Raw genomic sequence first — 19,203 nt, forward strand, 5'->3', positions numbered from 1 at the left:
AGAGGTCATACTGCCTCCGTCATCAGGGCGATGAGTATGAAGATTTCTGTCTTCTGGGTTGTTGAGCTGTGTAGTCTGGTCGATGTTTACCAACGTTTTAGAGGTCATACTGCCTCCGTCATCAGGGCGATGAGTATGAAGATTTCTGTCTTCTGGGTTGTTGCGCTGTGTAGTCTGGTCGATGTTAACCAACGTTTTAGAGGTCATACTGCCTCCATCATCAGGGCGATGAGTATGAAGATTTCTGTCTTCTGGGTTGTTGAGCTGTGTAGTCTGGTAGATGTTTACCAACGTTTCAGAGGTCATACTGCCTCCGTCATCAGGGCGATGAGTATGAAGATTTCTGTCTTCTGGGTTGTTGCGCTGTGTAGTCTGGTCGATGTTAACCAACGTTTTAGAGGTCATACTGCCTCCATCATCAGGGCGATGAGTATGAAGATTTCTGTCTTCTGGGTTGTTGAGCTGTGTAGTCTGGTAGATGTTTACCAACGTTTCAGAGGTCATACTGCCTCCATCATCAGGGCGATGAGTATGAAGATTTCTGTCTTCTGGGTTGTTGCGCCGTGTAGTCTGGTAGATGTTTACCAACGTTTTAGAGGTCATACTGCCTCCATCATCAGGGCGATGAGTATGAAGATTTCTGTCTTCTGGGTTGTTGAGCTGTGTAGTCTGGTAGATGTTTACCAACGTTTCAGAGGTCATACTGCCTCCATCATCAGGGCGATGAGTATGAAGATTTCTGTCTTCTGGGTTGTTGAGCTGTGTAGTCTGGTAGATGTTTACCAACGTTTTAGAGGTCATACTGCCTCCATCATCAGGGCGATGAGTATGAAGATTTCTGTCTTCTGGGTTGTTGAGCTGTGTAGTCTGGTAGATGTTTACCAACGTTTCAGAGGTCATACTGCCTCCATCATCAGGGCGATGAGTATGAAGATTTCTGTCTTCTGGGTTGTTGCGCCGTGTAGTCTGGTAGATGTTTACCAACGTTTTAGAGGTCATACTGCCTCCATCATCAGGGCGATGAGTATGAAGATTTCTGTCTTCTGGGTTGTTGAGCTGTGTAGTCTGGTAGATGTTTACCAACGTTTCAGAGGTCATACTGCCTCCATCATCAGGGCGATGAGTATGAAGATTTCTGTCTTCTGGGTTGTTGCGCCGTGTAGTCTGGTAGATGTTTACCAACGTTTCGGAGGTTCTTACTGCCTCCGTCATCAGGGCGATGAGTATGAAGATTTCTGTCTTCTGGGTTGTTGCGCTGTGTAGTCTGGTCGATGTTAACCAACGTTTTAGAGGTCATACTGCCTCCATCATCAGGGCGATGAGTATGAAGATTTCTGTCTTCTGGGTTGTTGCGCTGTGTAGTCTGGTAGATGTTAACCAACGTTTTAGAGGTCATACTGCCTCCATCATCAGGGCGATGAGTATGAAGATTTCTGTCTTCTGGGTTGTTGCGCTGTGTAGTCTGGTCGATGTTAACCAACGTTTTAGAGGTCATACTGCCTCCATCATCAGGGCGATGAGTATGAAGATTTCTGTCTTCTGGGTTGTTGAGCTGTGTAGTCTGGTAGATGTTTACCAACGTTTCAGAGGTCATACTGCCTCCGTCATCAGGGCGATGAGTATGAAGATTTCTGTCTTCTGGGTTGTTGAGCTGTGTAGTCTGGTCGATGTTTACCAACGTTTTAGAGGTCATACTGCCTCCGTCATCAGGGCGATGAGTATGAAGATTTCTGTCTTCTGGGTTGTTGCGCTGTGTAGTCTGGTCGATGTTAACCAACGTTTTAGAGGTCATACTGCCTCCATCATCAGGGCGATGAGTATGAAGATTTCTGTCTTCTGGGTTGTTGAGCTGTGTAGTCTGGTAGATGTTTACCAACGTTTCAGAGGTCATACTGCCTCCGTCATCAGGGCGATGAGTATGAAGATTTCTGTCTTCTGGGTTGTTGCGCTGTGTAGTCTGGTCGATGTTAACCAACGTTTTAGAGGTCATACTGCCTCCATCATCAGGGCGATGAGTATGAAGATTTCTGTCTTCTGGGTTGTTGAGCTGTGTAGTCTGGTAGATGTTTACCAACGTTTCAGAGGTCATACTGCCTCCATCATCAGGGCGATGAGTATGAAGATTTCTGTCTTCTGGGTTGTTGCGCTGTGTAGTCTGGTCGATGTTTACCAACGCTTCGGAGGTCTTACTGCCTCCATCATCAGGGCGATGAATATGAAGATTTCTGTCTTCTGGGTTGTTGCGCTGTGTAGTCTGGTCGATGTTAACCAACGCTTCGGAGGTCTTACTGCCTCCATCATCAGGGCGATGAGTATGAAGATTTCTGTCTTCTGGGTTGTTGCGTTGTGTAGTCTGGTCGATGTTAACCAACGTTTCAGAGGTCATACTGCCTCCGTCATCAGGGCGATGAGTATGAAGATTTCTGTCTTCTGGGTTGTTGCGCTGTGTAGTCTGGTAGATGTTTACCAACGTTTCAGAGGTCATACTGCCTCCATTATCAGGGCGATGAATATGAAGATTTCTGTCTTCTGGGTTGTTGCGCTGTGTAGTCTGGTAGATGTTTACCAACGTTTCAGAGGCCATACTGCCTCCATTATCAGGGCGATGAGTATGAAGATTTCTGTCTTCTGGGTTATTGCGCTGTGTAGTCTGGTAGATGTTTACCAACGCTTCGGAGGTCTTACTGCCTCCATCATCAGGGCGATGAATATGAAGATTTCTGTCTTCTGGGTTGTTGCGCTGTGTAGTCTGGTCGATGTTAACCAACGCTTCGGAGGTCTTACTGCCTCCATCATCAGGGCGATGAGTATGAAGATTTCTGTCTTCTGGGTTGTTGCGTTGTGTAGTCTGGTCGATGTTAACCAACGTTTCAGAGGTCATACTGCCTCCGTCATCAGGGCGATGAGTATGAAGATTTCTGTCTTCTGGGTTGTTGCGCTGTGTAGTCTGGTAGATGTTTACCAACGTTTCAGAGGTCATACTGCCTCCATTATCAGGGCGATGAATATGAAGATTTCTGTCTTCTGGGTTGTTGCGCTGTGTAGTCTGGTAGATGTTTACCAACGTTTCAGAGGCCATACTGCCTCCATTATCAGGGCGATGAGTATGAAGATTTCTGTCTTCTGGGTTATTGCGCTGTGTAGTCTGGTAGATGTTTACCAACGCTTCGGAGGTCTTACTGCCTCCATCATCAGGGCGATGAGTATGAAGATTTCTGTCTTCTGGGTTGTTGCGCTGTGTAGTCTGGTAGATGTTTACCAACGTTTCAGAGGTCTTTGCTGCCTCCGTCATCAGGGCGATTTATCGTCGTGAGTATGAAACTTTCTGTCTTCTTAAAATTTTCTGATTTTTAACTGCCTGTTGTTTAGAACAGTAACACTGTAAACAACTTAAATGTAAAGCAAAATTCAGTGGTTGAATTGACGATGAGAGCGTAGTCCTTAATGAAACCAAAATTAAAACTGTTACTGTCAGTAAGATTTCACACAAAACTATAAAGAATTTTGCGTTGGGTTTTATAGATTCATATGGCTTTATTACCCCGTGTAACAGACTGATATTCTGGTTGTAAACAAATACACACCCCATGTTTTACGTCGAATTCATAGAAACGTACGACAGTAATGTACAAATGGGTAGAAGCTTGTAATTCAGTTTTAACATGTAGATTACTGTAGTATTCAAAGTATAATTAATTATACATAAATTCTTTTTGAGTTCGTTTTCCTGCTGATAAAATGCGTTGAAATAATTAGATTTCGTTAAAAACTCGCTTTTATGCTTAATTCTGGTACAGTTTTGTTTCCGTGTGCTTGGTAGAATAAAATCCTTGTAAATTGTTCGTCTTGCTGAATGCCTGTTTGAAGTCTTCAAAGAATATTTGAAAGGACATTAGCGTACGTGCAAACAATGCATGTAGTTAGGTTTATTACATAAATTTTTACCTGTTTTCAGAGTCAGTCTGCATAAATTGATATGTAAGTGCTTAATATTGTAGAAATTAATTTAGAATATAGTGGAAAGGATACAAATTATATATTTAATTTGGACTTTCTTAGCGTAATCGACGCATCTTAGAAACGAGTAGATATTTCAAGCGACACAATTATCACCAGTAGATTAGAATTCCGGTTAAATAAATTGAAATAAAATCTCTGATAAACCGATTTTTCTAAAGATTAGACAAGACTGTGTGATTATTGATGCATGCTGAAGGCAGTCATGTAAAGTTTAAATTGCAGAGTAAAGAGTACCGAGGCATTTGGTGCGATATGTTGGCAATACTGATAGAAGCATACAATTCAGATGGATGTGTATTGTTGTTGTCCTCCAAGCCCGCACTCACCATTAGTGTTGATCCTTGTTACGAACGAGGGAGGTTTCCCTGCACGACCGGTGTTACTTGAATCAGGACGTCGTATCAAAATTATTGTCTCTTTGTCGATCGAACAGATGTGGAACATTCCTTCGCCATATGGATAAGATAAAGCCAATGTAATGCATGTGGATTAAATTATGTGTGACGATTTAGTGTTTATATCTTGTAATGTAATTATTTATTCAAGGTCATATTCGTCACTTGTAGTTTATACGGTGATCCAAAGATTCTTCATGAAAAATTCCTATGGATTTCTGCCCGGAGTTTTTGATATATATCATTCAAATCCATTTTTCTGTTTGCCATAGAATCTTACAGTGTGTTGTGAGAGAGATTAAAATATTTTTTTTAAAAGTTGGTAGTTCATTAGCATAATGGTATCGTGTTTCGATGTTTGGGCAAAGTTGAAAATGCCTACGTAATTAACTTAAATGAGAAACTTCTAGGATATTATATAATGTTTATGAGTAATGGGTAATTATTAATTATTTAAATAAATTCAATATTATTAAAATTAGACTTGTATGCACATAAATATAAAATCAGCTAGCTAATTCCGATTTTAAACCGCTTTAATCCAGTTCATTCAAGCATGTTAATAAATTTACGAATCTTTTAACACGTATTAAAATTTAGGCTTATTAAGTGCCTCGACTCTTAAACTATTCCTAGTTCACTTGACATTGTATACGAATGAATTTTGTAACGTTGGGCAGTATTTATAACTCGTATTTTATTTAAATTGACTTTATTTTTATATTGAATATTGTTTACATTTTGGAACAGCCTCACGTCGTAGCCTTGAATGGTAAATTATTTGTCATAAAGATGTTTGTAAATACTTTAAATGAATTTGACTCTGTTTATAAATGTAAAATGAGCTAGATATCGGGTATTGAATTCAAGATTTTGATTACTGTAGTTTCCATTATGATTTCTACAATCATCATCATGTACTTTAGTACAAATTAAATGAAGACTTAGGAACCATATTTGTTACAGCTATGATAATAAACAAGGTTAGTAAGTAAGGAGATTAATAATTCTTTCGTGTTCGTGCGCGTCTGTTGAAAATGTTATTCAACATAAACTGAAGATTTTCGTAACTCTTCCAGACAATTGGTATTAAAAGCATTTCGGTAACCATTGTGGAACGCGATCGGTGTGCGCTACACACGAACTCGGACCGACTCAACTATTTGCGTCTTCAGTGTAAACAAAAAGTCTTAAATAAGCTACTTCTTTCCCGGACGATTTATTTGAATAAACAGCCACTAATGTAAAATAATAATGGTTAGATTAAATGTGGAATACGAGGATTAAATTATCGAAATTCTAAGTAATGTTGCTAGACTGCAGAGTGTTATATTTTATTAGTGCTGCTACCATTAGGCAGTATACAGACTAGTAGCGAGTCTGTCTGATGTAATATAACGAAAAAGAAATTGGTAGGGATAAAATATGAAACAAATAATTTATTCGATGACAAGATCGAATATCAAACCAAGCTGTAAAACCTTGGTTTGATGCTTCATATGTAAAAAGTAAAGTTTGTCCCACTATACGCCATGTAGGCTTTTGGGGTGAGTGGAGGTATAGCTCCTCTCTTCCTTGACCTCGGCACTAGATGGGGGTGAGTGGTCAGCATCACGCCCCGGCCGGCTTTACCCCCAGGAAAGGACCCCGGTACCCATTGTAGAGGAGGCTGGGTGGGCCCCAGAGCCGGTCTGGACGCAGAGGCTAGAGGAAAAATCCTCTGCCCCCGTCGGGGATCGAACCCCGGTCGTCCAGCCACTATACAGACTGAGCTATCCCGGCTCATGATGCTTCATATGTACTTAGCCCTAAAGAAAGTAAACACCTATAAATAGGGCACCTTTAAACTGCTTCATTTGCAAAAGTGGTTTGGCTTGGTCGGCTATCTTCAGTGCCACTATTAAAAAAAGAACCATTATCTAAGTGGCACTACAGATTACTGAATAAGCTGAAATTCGTAGGCAAGCCAAGTATCGTCATTGAGGTCGATGGGCATTTACATGTACCACAAAATCGTGTTCGATTAAGCACGTGATCAGAACTGGATACAACATTTAGACAAAATGGGGCCGGGATAATTACCAAAGCAGTTATTAAATTACCCCGCAAGGAAGAATAAATACCTGCAGACCGAAGGAATGACAGAGTTTAATTTTAGAACACTTAGATGGTATAATCCTTGAACGTAGCCGATGATAAATTTCACGTTGGGTATGAGAATAACGCAATGGCCGACTTCTCCTTACAGCCTTCTTCCAGTTAATGAAAGTCAGTGTTTCCTAGAAATTCCTGCTTATTTCACAAAATGTCGGCCCATCTTCTAATTTCAAAATTTAAGTGGTTTTTTAACTCTCTTAATAATTCTCTAAACTGGTGTCCGTAGTTAACACAACGCCGAAAGGCTAATGATCTTGAAATTAAATCTATTAAGTCGCGTTCTGTTTATATTGCATGAGATTTTGTCACAAACGATTTGTTACAGTTCATTATACGTCAATGTTTGGAATAACGCATTGCCTCTTATACTCACTGTCCGTTTTGTGTGATATGTTTTTACATTCTCATCTGTGGACGGAAACAGATACTGTTTCCGGTAAATTACGTTGTGTTCTCTCCTCTTTTTCATCTGTGGACGGAAGCAGATACATTTTCCGAGACGTTGAGTTCTGTCTTCTATTTTCTCGTCTATGAACAAGAACATCGTCCATTTTCCAACACGTTACGTTCTGTTTCATTTCGAATACTGAACTATGGGCAAAGTAAATAAACACGTATTCTTGTACATTTAGAATCCCCGATTTTAAAATTTTTATGTCAGATACACGTTTACTTATGTACGTACAAGTTTTAAAGGTGTTTAGAAATTGTTTAGACACGGTGTGATAATAATTACAACAAATGACGAGCAGTTTCTATGATAAAAATATACTGAACGGATTTTATTAATTAATGAAATTTAAATAACATTTTCAGTGACGCACAAATAATGGCAAATTAGTTAATACCAGGAGATTAAATTGTTATTGTAGACTATAAGATGGATACTGCATTAAACCAAATGTTAATGAAAAGTAAACAGTTGACAGTCACTTGAAGTTGGCGGTAAATGCTTTAAAATGCGTTGGTAATTGAACGTTGTCTTTTTCGTATATGTTAGACTAAGTAATTTGTGTAATAGTTTTAATTAAATCCTGTAGCAATTAACACAGTTGTAGATAAATATATTAACAAAAGTCAAATAACCTCTGAAGCGACGTAAACGCCTGCAGTGATAGAGATACAGTCCCGCATTGTGGGCATATAGAAAGGGTTGCCGAATCGGCAGGGGAATTGGCTGTCTTGAATTGCACCCACAGATCATCAGTCAGTGTCTCCACCTACTGAGAAGTAACCGCCCCTCGCAATCGACAAAGAATCCCGGTCAGCCTCGGCACTGCGCAAGATGGTGCACTGTTGATGCGAATAGGTGACAGCAGCCGGACGTCGTTTGTCTACGACTCGGACGTGGAATTGGTATGGCGCGACGCGACGCGAAGTATTCACTTGTTTACCGTCTTGTGAATTCTGTTTTTCGTGTGAGTTAATTCTGTAATGGGAAGATCATAGTTTACGTCTGTTGTACCAAGAAAGTATATAAGAACAGAAAATAACTTCGTAAATGTCTGAAGGCTTTTGGTGAAGGTGTGTAATTAAATTTCTGAATATTTTCGGAACTTTGCCTTCGTCTGTTAGCTTTTTTTTTTTTTTACAGTGGAGCAAAGTGATTATCTTGTATAGACTTACCTGATGGCGAAAGTACAGCCATCTTCCGAAACGTTGTTTCTTCAACTGTCAAGACGAGGGAGAATTTCCGATAGTAAGCACGAACATTTAATTTCGTAAATGTTATTAAATTTCCATATAAACATAAACAATTTATACGCAAATAACTATATTATCAAGTTTAGTTTAAGTTAGATGTTGTGATATCTTTTATTTTAGAATAGCCATTTAAATTCACTTCTGGGTTTGGGTAAAACATTTCGTTAGTTTTAATACGAAATGTAGGACACGTAACGTTGAAGAACTAATTGAAATTTTGATTACGTGCATGAAATTAGTCAATGAAGTGACTGGCTATGCGTTATTTCACATGATATGAGGTTAAAGTTTATATGTGAATAAATAAATATTACAAATATTATTAAATAATATAGAAACGCGTATAAATCTGTGATTGTGTTTTCGTGTGCGCGTGATTTACTATTCTAACGCTTAACAGAATCTGCCATATTAATTCATTGTTAGCGGGACTTTGTTTTTCTCAAACGACACTGTACAGTGTGGGTGTTTATTTCGCCAATATCCCCCACCCCGATTAACAGACCAGCTCCCGCAGTGGTCTCTGACCTTTTACGTGTTGTGGCCCCAATCCGTAGCAGTGGCTGTGATGAGGGTGGACGACTCCCAGGGTCTCAGTTTCCCGGCACCTGAATCTGTATCTGTCGTCAGTCGCTCCTGTGTCATTCTTATTTATAATAATAAAGTGTGACGACAATTGCTTTAGCACTGAACTATTCAGAAAATCTTTGTCTAATTCATTGCCATAAAAAAAAACACTGAAAGATATTTTTTGGGCTAGTGAAATTTTTATCAAATCTTACTAGCAACTTACACGACTTCAGGTTTGTCACGTTCAATGCTTGGGGGTACACGGCTTTCTGAAAAAGTGCTGCTTAATTTACTATAAATTTATAAACTTTTTAATTATACATAACGTAAATTTCTGGCCCCAGTTGACAATCGCTATTCAAATATTTCTTTATGTAGTATTTACCTGCTTTAGGATTTACAGGAGGAGAAGAAAATTTTATTTGAATCGGGAGAGCTTTATATATATATATATATATATATATATATATATAAGGCCTTACTTGTATTTTTAAGGGGTTTCGCGATTGGCACACTTACCTACTAGTTCAGTTACTGATTCTGCATTAAATTTGATCATTTGTGGCAAAAGATTCACATTCTAAAACCCACACACATTGGCGTTAATGCGGGTTGGCGTTAAATTGAACCCTCCGAAACTCTCCCGAAATATTTTACTCCCTTGCCCTGAGATATTTTACTCTGCAGGGCACACACGTCTCCCCCCCCCCCCCCAACCACCAGGACCAAAGCCAGACAAACGTAAGGAATTGTCAGCACGTATCATATCTCTATTGTACGTAAATACTTTACTGTGACCAACCTTGATATTGTATATGAACCACCAGCATCAGAGTCGCCAGGTGTCACTCGGGGTAGTGGCCCAAGGACGCGTGACGTCGTAGATAGATCAGCTCAGAAGGACGAGTCTTTCAAAACATTCCTTGCGTGAGCTGATCAAGAACCATCTTCAAAGTTTCGAACATTCAAATCCGAAACGGTGGAAGATATACCTTCCGAGGACATCAACATGACTTGACACATCCTTGGCTGTCTCTGAAGAAGTATCATCGCATTTTCATACAAATTATTAAAGATGAATTTGTGTTATATTAAAACCGTAGGTTTCGAACTTGTAATTTTTAACGCGGCGAGCTGAGATCCACGCACTAAAATCTCTATTAATTGAACTGCATTTGACAGTTCCACAAAGAAGATAATTCCGATATAAGATAACCTGATAATTTGTCAAATAAAAAAGCAGATTTAATCGCATCAGTGCTTTGTGTTCGGGCTGTAATTAAATCTTCAGTGACTGTAAAATATCTGGACTTAATCTTCGTTTCATATGTAAATATTCAGATTGAAATTCCAACCCATGTGATGCACTCAGCCTATAAATCACCCTACAATTCTCATGCAAACCAGTGACCTAGTTGGCCCTATTTCAGAAACGTTCCAATCAAAATCATGGGTAGTCTCTAGGAAGTGTGAGACGTTTGGACATGTTCGGTGTCTTCGCCCGGGTTTCCCTTTAAATAAACTGTTCTTACATCACATGCTTTTAATAAACAATTCTTCTAATTACGATCACGTTCGTATTACAATAACATTTTATTTTCACCTCCAAAAAACTTCATGAACAATGTAAACAGCAATCGATATTTCAGTTTGTTAATCGACACATGGAAATTAGTGCATTCGAAGAAACGGATATTGAATTGAAGAAAGCCATCTTCATATTCGCTGCCGTGAGAACTTCAAAAGATATTGAATTATTTTATTCAATCAACTTCAGCTTTTAAAAACATTTTGTTATTTACCACTGTGTCGCCCTAGACTAATAAGGCCTGTGAATACGAAGGAGATCGCTTTATGCATTACGAAGACTACGAAATAAAAGAAGGGAGACAGGATTTTATAATCAGATTATTTCTTAAATTTATGGGGAGTGTTCTGTTTATAAAAAACAAGGAATAGGATGTTTATAAACATGGATTATACTTTTCGTCTTTGAGTTATGTACAATTCTATTGTGGAAGAATTGTAAAAATAAAGTATAACCCATACACAGGGAAGTGTCTATTTACAAATCTTTGATACCATCCAGCGTTACATATTAACTGTTTTGACAACAAGAAATATCCACAATATTTATCTTCTCCTTTTGGGTGAGAACCTTGATCCAAATTTAAAATGGCACGTGCAATGTTTAAAGGTGGCCTCATAAACACCTCTAGGCGTTACTATTTTCAAATGGGCCCATAGCTCCAAAACGAATCATCCAAGGACCGATTCTAACACAGATATGAACATTCCCCTGATGTGGTTCTGTGTATTTCAGAAACACTCCTTATATTTATAATCTCTTGTCGCTGTATAAGTTCCGAGACGGTATGTCCGGGGACTTTATCGCCCCAACCGAGCAGGTTAGGAAGTGGTAACACTCTAGACAACGGTTCGGAGTGTAACTGGTTAGAATTTAGACCGGTTTGTCCTCAGTAAAATTTTTCTGATTTTCCTCAGTCTCTCCAAACGAATACTATGATAGTATAAAGGAAGCCAAGGTAAACTCCTTACTCATGATAAAATTTCCATATTTTTAAACGCTGTTAGCCTCTGCAGTTGAAATATCTTTATTAATAACGCAGAAAACACGCAGTGTATCTATTTGGATATGTTTTAATATAGAAGACAGTTGATTGAAAGGTGAACAAATAATTTTTTAAAGAAACATTTAAAGCTTCTCAAAATCTTCCTGCTCGCTCTGGGTTTCAAGGATTTACGGTTACGACTGCAATTATACATGTGGACTACGAACGCTGATTACAGACCCAAGTAGAATGTGTTGTCCATGTGCTATAAGCCAGAAAAAAGGAATTGCACGAGACGGAATTTTGACCAACACCCACAAAACTTTATAATGGGAAATAATCTCAATAATTCAGATAAAACTAGACGGGATAAACGTGATATTAAGGTTGAAGAAACGAGAAAAATTCATAAGTTGATATAATTGCGTCATATTGTGAATTAAAATTTAATTATTCGTGTTTTTTTTTTCCGTCTAATCACAATTGTATATAAATAAAATTTATACATAAAATATTAAAATATCATTTACATATTTGGTACATCTTTTTACTACATGTTTCGGTTACATTGAACCATCTTCAGGTGTAAAGTTAAAAGTTAAAAATTATAATCTTATAAAGATGTACCAAATATGTAAATTATATTTTAATATCTTATGTATAAATTTTATTTATATACAATTGTGATTAGGCGGGAAAAAAAACACGAATAATGAGAAAAATTCAATTTAAATTTTCATCGTAATCCAATAAAATCCAATACATGCGATATTTTAAAAATATTGTAATTAATATATAATAGCATGTGCAACGAACCTTGTAAGATGAAGTGATTAAACCTTATTATAAATCGTCAAATGTAAGCCTAGTTAATAATAATATTGTGGAGTCGAAATTCAATCTTATGATAACGGGTGTGGCCACTCATCATTCATTGGACAAACATGAGTACTTGACTTTCAGATAAAAATTCAAACAAATATAAGACTAGTTATCAAAAAGAAATCGGTAAATATTTTAACACGATTCGTAAACTCACCGCCTGCATTCAGTGTCAAAACTCAATCACGCCAACAACATAAATGACGTCATCATTTCCACTGCTTTTCTTCAGACCGTCTCTTTGAACCCCCCCCCCCCCCCTCACCCTCACCCAAACTCGTCCTCTGCAGCTTTCAATTTACTTTTGCAGTAATCATGTCTCTCTCTTTGCCACAAATCTCTTCCTTTTTTGCGATTTCCAACACATCCATCAATCAAACCTCTGACCAGAAGAGCTGAAGTTTCAGCATTGAAGAAACTGTTTCCCTCAACGAGGCTTTATATCCATTACTTAAATCACCTCAGTACACAATCGCCATTTTGTTCCGAAAATTGTTGCATCACGTACAAGTGGCGTCTTTCAGACCAGAGCAGAGTTATTTTGAAAATTGATAGATGATAACTGAAGAAAGGAAGATTGAACTTTGAAAAATACCGAATCTCCTTAATCACGAGCTTCTTGAAGAAAATGCATAAGTTGCAATGAACATAAATGCGATCTAGCGTTTTCCCTGTGTCCAAATGTCACATTTCCTTAACCACTGAGCTCTTATTAAAGTTGCCTGAATACTTCGTCTGTTGTAATGTAGATACAATTTAGTTCCTAATTTACACGAAACTTCATTGTAGTATTTTAATATTTTCCGTCAAATCACAATTTTAATAAGATAATAAATATAAAATATTTAAAATATCATTTCACGTTCCGCATCGAATGATCGATTTACAAATTGGAACGTCTCTTACGACATGTTTCGGTTATATTTAACCGTCCTCAGGTATAAATTAGATTGGTAAAATTTAAAACTCGAATTACAATCATTTACAATGTTATACAATTTATTGAAATGTTCTTATCAGATTACTCTTATATATTAGAACGAAGGTATTGTTTTTTATATGGCGTGGTTCATCTGATGTTCAATATTAGTCTGTAAAGCAATGATTTAAATAAATAAAACATTAATAAATATGGAGTAATATATATAACCGAAACATGTCGTAAGAGACGTTCCAATTTGTAAATCGATCATTCGATGCGGAACGTGAAATGATATTTTAAATATTTTATATTTTATTATCTTATTAAAATTGTGATTTGACGGAAAATATTAAAATATTAACCTAATTCACACTATGACCCAAATATACTACCTTATTCATTGTAGTAATATTTACTTCCTGACAGAAATATTTTCTTCTGTCTGAAACATTTTTTCGTTGTAATACAGAGGATTAAAATACAACGAAAAATATTAAATTTAATCTAAATACGTTGTGTGTTCCGGGAATCATACGCGGGCGGGCAGATACGTTCATATTATACATTTAGACGTAATAACGCATAATAAATGTTTAAATTTCGTTTTTCGGTGAAGCTCTCAAGAATATAAACAGGCTTAAGACAAAAGTTTCTGTAATGTGCTGTTTCGACTATATATCTTGACGTCGCATTGGGAAATCGTTGGGGAAATGTTGGACTAAAGCCAAATTTTTTTCAATGACCATCGATTTTGACCAAGAAATAACATTAGTATTCCTGTCAAGTGGATGGGCTGTTCACGACGTGACCTGAACCCGAGCTACACAGAAAACAAGGCTATCTAGTAGGATGTCAGGTGCATGACTTGTAATGCGTGGTTGTGGGGTGTCCGTACTTACTGTCTTCGAGTGACAGAACAGAGAACATTTTAATCGACTGGAAACACGGCGTTTTCATACAAGATATAAAACACGCACTTACAAATGTATCTTAAGGAAACAAGCAAGCTCCATGGATTCTGCATGGAAGGGTAGGTACGAATTATAGATTAACGGGGTATGACCTTAATTTTAAAAGCTGGGCTATGGCGTGACAAAATGATAGCAGATTTTCATCTTCCGGAACTATCATCGTCATTTAACACTTTTGTACCCGGTTTTGGTTATGCGTTCGTTTAACGAAATGTATTAAATGAACCCATAACGCAGAGGTTTGTCTGCTTTCATCTGGGAAGCTTCTTCGATGATTAAGATGAAATTTGGTTTTGGATTAAAATAGAAGACTTCAAATCTAAAAGTTTGTGACGATGGTGAGTTATTTAAATAAAAAGTTTCTTGGATATTATCCATCGTCTAATAAAATAATAAAATTGAACTACGTTTCGGAGATAAAGTCCCATCTCCGAAACGTAATTCAATTTTATTATTTTATTAGGCGATGGATAATATCCAAGAAACTTTTTATTTAAATACCAGACTTCGTTCATCGAATTTCATTTTGCTTTTAATGGGCCAAATACTAACGTTGCTTCTTGTGAAACTCGACTAGAAGTCTTTGTATTTTCTCAAACGGTTCATTCTTCAACGACTTACATTCTGAAATATTTGTCTTTACGATTAATATAAATGAAACTGAATGTAACTTGGTATATTTAATGTGAGCATCTCTGTACCAGTGGGTCTATATATGCATAATATTATTTATATGCTTATTATATTAGGTAATTTTAACTATATAGTTAATGAATCCATGCAAAACAAAATTCCATCTACTCTTAGGTTTCTATGGTGTTCTTTCCATTTATGTTTCCCTAAGATCGTAAATCATTTGGAAACTATGAAGAGATGATCTAATGGAATACACCCATTTGTTCTTAATTAACACCGCCATTCGTGCAGATTAATGTTTTCCGTGCAGACTGTTAGAACATCCGTAGTTATTTTTAAATCTAGCCACTTGCACGACTTAGGCGTAATTAGATGGGAGGAAAATATAAACTTTTTTCCTAAATTAAGTGTTTTCGTGTGTGGGCTAGTTTCCTCTGAGTGATGATAGGGACTCGTGGCTCGCTGTTGTGAACACTAATTAATCTTCTGGTTCAGTTGAAGGCGGTGAATTTCTTAACTATTTTAACGACTATTAACTTGTAAGATTTGAGGTTTTCAAAGCGATGAGTATGAAGATTTCTGTCTTCTCGGTTGTTGCGCTGTGTAGTCTGGTCGATGTTTACCAACGTTTCAGAGGACATACTGCCTCCATCATCAGAGTATCAAGATTTCTGTCTTCTGGTTTGTTGCGCTGTGTAGTCTGGTCGATGTTTACCAACGTTTCAGAGGACATACTGCCTCCGTCATCAGAGTATGAAGATTTCTGTCTTCTGGGTTGTTGCGCTGTGTAGTCTGGTCGATGTTTACCAACGTTTCAGAGGACATACTGCCTCCGTCATCAGAGTATGAAGATTTCTGTCTTCTGGGTTGTTGCGCTCTGTAGTCTGGTAGAAGTTTACCAACGTTTCAGAGGACATACTGCCTCCGTCATCAGAGTATGAAGATTTCTGTCTTCTGGGTTGTTGCGCTGTGTAGTCTGGTCGATGTTTACCAACGTTTCAGAGGACATACTGCCTCCGTCATCAGAGTATGAAGATTTCTGTCTTCTGGGTTGTTGCGCTCTGTAGTCTGGTAGAAGTTTACCAACGTTTCAGAGGTCATACTGCCTCCATCATCAGGGCGATGAGTATGAAGATTTCTGTCTTCTGGGTTGTTGTGCTGTGTAGTCTGGTAGATGTTAACCAACGTTTCGGAGGTCATACTGCCTCCATCATCAGGGCGATGAGTATGAAGATTTCTGTCTTCTGGGTTGTTGCGCTGTGTGGTCTGGTAGATGTTAACCAACGTTTCAGAGGTCATACTGCCTCCGTCATCACAGTATGAAGATTTCTGTCTTCTGGGTTGTTGCGAGTGTAGTCCGGTAGATGTTTACCAACGTTTCGGAGGTCATACTGCCTCCGTCATCGGGGCGATTCATCGGCCTGATAACCATACTACACAGCGCAACAACCCATAAGACAGAAATCTTCGACTATTAACTTATTGAGAAAAATTCTCCGCCTGGAAGTTTTTTGAGGTAAGAATTGGCGGAATTTTGTCTTAAAATCATAAAATGAGGTTAGAGAGTCCATATTTACACTTCATTTATTTTTAAATTGTGGAATATCCTTTGGATAAATTGCTTACACTTCGTTCATTATGCAGATAGAATCTGCAATGTTTCCTCCCACGCTATTATTTATGAAGACAGAGGCCGAACCTAACCTAATCTTAACCCCAGCTACTGGACGTTGTTTTCTTTAGAAGTCGCAAATAAAATAGGTCATGTTGACCTCGGAATAGCAATCGATCGCCGACTACTTTGTACATTCATCATAGATAAGCGATACCATTAGTGGCGATGAAAACAGTGGCACTTTACATAATATAATCGATAGGCATCATCATTTATAAAACTAAGCGAACACACCCACTGCGACCCTTTTAAACTTCCACCAGGGCATCAATTTCGTCATTCAACTTTGACATTGCAACAAATGAGATGCTGCCTCTGATGCAAAGATTACGTAAACAGGGCTGACCAATGTGACTTTCAGATTATCAGTAAAAGTAATTCTATGATGATAATTTGATGCGATAAACGTCGAGTGTTTTTTTTTAAAAATCCCACTATACGCCATGTAGGCGTTAGGGGGGAGCGGAGGTATAGCTTCTCTCTTCCTTGACCTCGGCACTAGATGGGGGTGAGTGGTCAGCATCACGCCCCGGCCGGCTTTACCCCCGGGAAAGGACCCCGGTACCCATTGTAGAGGAGGCTTGGTGGGCCCCAGAGCCGATCTGGACGCAGAGGCTAGAGGAAAAATCCTCTGCCCCAGTCGGGGATCGAACCCCGGGAACGTCGAGTGGTTAAGGAAGAAAATTAAATTTGCCTTTTAACGCTTTCGGCAATGAACACCGTAGACATTCACGTGGTTCCTTATGGTTTATGAAGCATGAAATCGGCATTTTATTAACGTACTTCGCAGGAAGTAGTCTTACATAAAAATAACGCGTACTGAGGAAATTATGTCTGTCCGTTCGTGTGGTTTGTATCTGAAATTAAGGAATGAATTTGAATGAAATTTGGTGTTTGAAAAATCTACCTAATTTATAGGCAATGGCGAATTCTGGTCTGCAAGTCAAGGTTATTCTAAGGGAATTTCTTTGTCACTATAGTGTTAGTGGTCTGGCAGCGCGCTGTTAGGCACACCGTAGTATTCCCCTCTGATTGTACACACAAATGTTTTAGGTTTTAATTAATAGCCTCTAATTTCAGGTCCATTGGAATTGCCTTGTCTTATCTCAAAAATGGGCTCGCACTGCAAAAGATTTCTGCCAGGTGTAGAAACTCACGAAGGTCGATAAGGCTTTAAACATCGTATGTAACGTCCTTGGAAAATACTGTCCGCGTCATTTATCTTGGCGTCTTACAGAAGAGGTGCTGTGAGTGAGAGAGATAGCTTGCTTTGCTCGTACTATAGTCCAAAATAACATTTCTCCTTCGTCTCCACAGTGTGAGCCATGCTCGATGTTATTTTCATCGGCGAATACCTGCTTTCCCGTCAGGTCGCTTAAACAAAGTCCACACCAACAGACGCCAGGTAAACTGACGCGGACAATAGTTGCATGGTCGTATGTGCTGTTTGTAACAAACATTTCCACTCTCGTTATATTACATCGTTTTCGTACCTTTGTTTCAGGAGGAGCGAGTTCCTGGGTTGCATGTCCTTTGCCGTGAAACATGCAGTTAAGAAGGTGAGTTTAAAATTTAGAATGTTTAATTTAAATTAACGTTCTACCTTATTAATATTCTACCTAACGTTCTATATTATTCAACATTGTTAGGTGGAATGACTAGAAAATATGTTTTGCAGGCAGCATAGAGCATAATCCTAATTGAGAAACTGTTTAACTTTCGGTTAATACTACTGCTATTATTAATAAGAATGTAAGTACGTACCTAAGCACCCCAAAATAATTTCAGGTTTATGGCCCAAAATACTACAATATTTCAGCGCGGAGTTTTAAAAATTTTAATTTTTAGAACTCAGAATTTTGATTGTGAGAAAGAATTATCAGTCGCTTTCAATTCACAAAACTGTTCCGAATATCGCCTACTTAAATTTTTATGACTACAAACAGAGATTTTGCTATCAAAGGTAAATGGATTTTACAGGAAACATTATAAATATATTACGATATAAAGAACGTGTTAAGAAAATGAATAATTGCGGAACTTCGATTTTGAATCGCACATTCCAAAGCTGTAAGCGGAATAAACAGCGATCGAGGACAAACATATCGCGAGAAAATCTCGATTAAGTAGTATAATTAAGGCATATCAAATGAATTTGTAATAGGTCGAAGGAAATCTAGTTCAACTCTTAATGGCAAGATATACAAATGTAATTATGTGCTATGTTCTTTATCTTGTCACATTTTTCATGCGCCCATTGAAAGCACTTTTCGCACTGGATCCACGTTTCGCCTTTACTGTCATCAGAGAGTAGACCATGACAAAACGGACTTTGAGTGTCCATTACCACTGTCACCGTCGCTGTCATCACTCGAAATATACGATGGTTCTTGTTCATCAAAACTGTTCAACGTAGAATAATTTTTTATTCTCTTGAAAAGTTTCTCGTCAGGTCCTACTTTTCCACATTTTGACTGGTGATGAGATTAATCTGCGTTTTGCAGGTAACTCTTTCTTTCCGCCATCGACTCTGTTAATGTGCTCTTGTATGAAGAACCTGTTAGCAGGGTAGCCGATACTGTACGCCTTCCTCCGTGAGATGTAGAAGGCACAGGTTCACAGATGCGAGTCGCTGGTCTATTGACACTTGGTGAAACCAAGGCATTGGTTACAGTTATCTCGTAACTGGCAGCGTCCT

The 19,203-nt window shown here is 38.2% G+C and overlaps 2 protein-coding genes across 3 annotated transcripts in view; one reads left to right on the top strand and one right to left on the bottom strand.

Moving 5' to 3' along the window:
- Positions 1-19,203, top strand: part of PsGEF (Protostome-specific GEF) — a 194,187-nt gene that overhangs the window by 113,546 nt on the left and 61,438 nt on the right. For both annotated transcript variants that reach the window (XM_087340636.1, XM_087340637.1), the window contains exon 9: positions 18,010-18,064. In XM_087340636.1, the coding sequence (XP_087196762.1) occupies positions 18,010-18,064 (55 nt within the window). The remainder of the gene's footprint in view (positions 1-18,009; positions 18,065-19,203) is intronic.
- The window catches only part of LOC110838375 (lipase 1), a 113,060-nt gene that overhangs the window by 81,750 nt on the left and 12,107 nt on the right, over positions 1-19,203 (bottom strand). The window lies entirely within an intron of this gene.

This window comes from Zootermopsis nevadensis, unplaced genomic scaffold (assembly GCF_977971745.1).
Source record: "Zootermopsis nevadensis isolate Lab colony 2312 unplaced genomic scaffold, Znev_1.0 Znev_ptg000061l, whole genome shotgun sequence".
NCBI lineage: Eukaryota > Metazoa > Arthropoda > Insecta > Blattodea > Termopsidae > Zootermopsis > Zootermopsis nevadensis.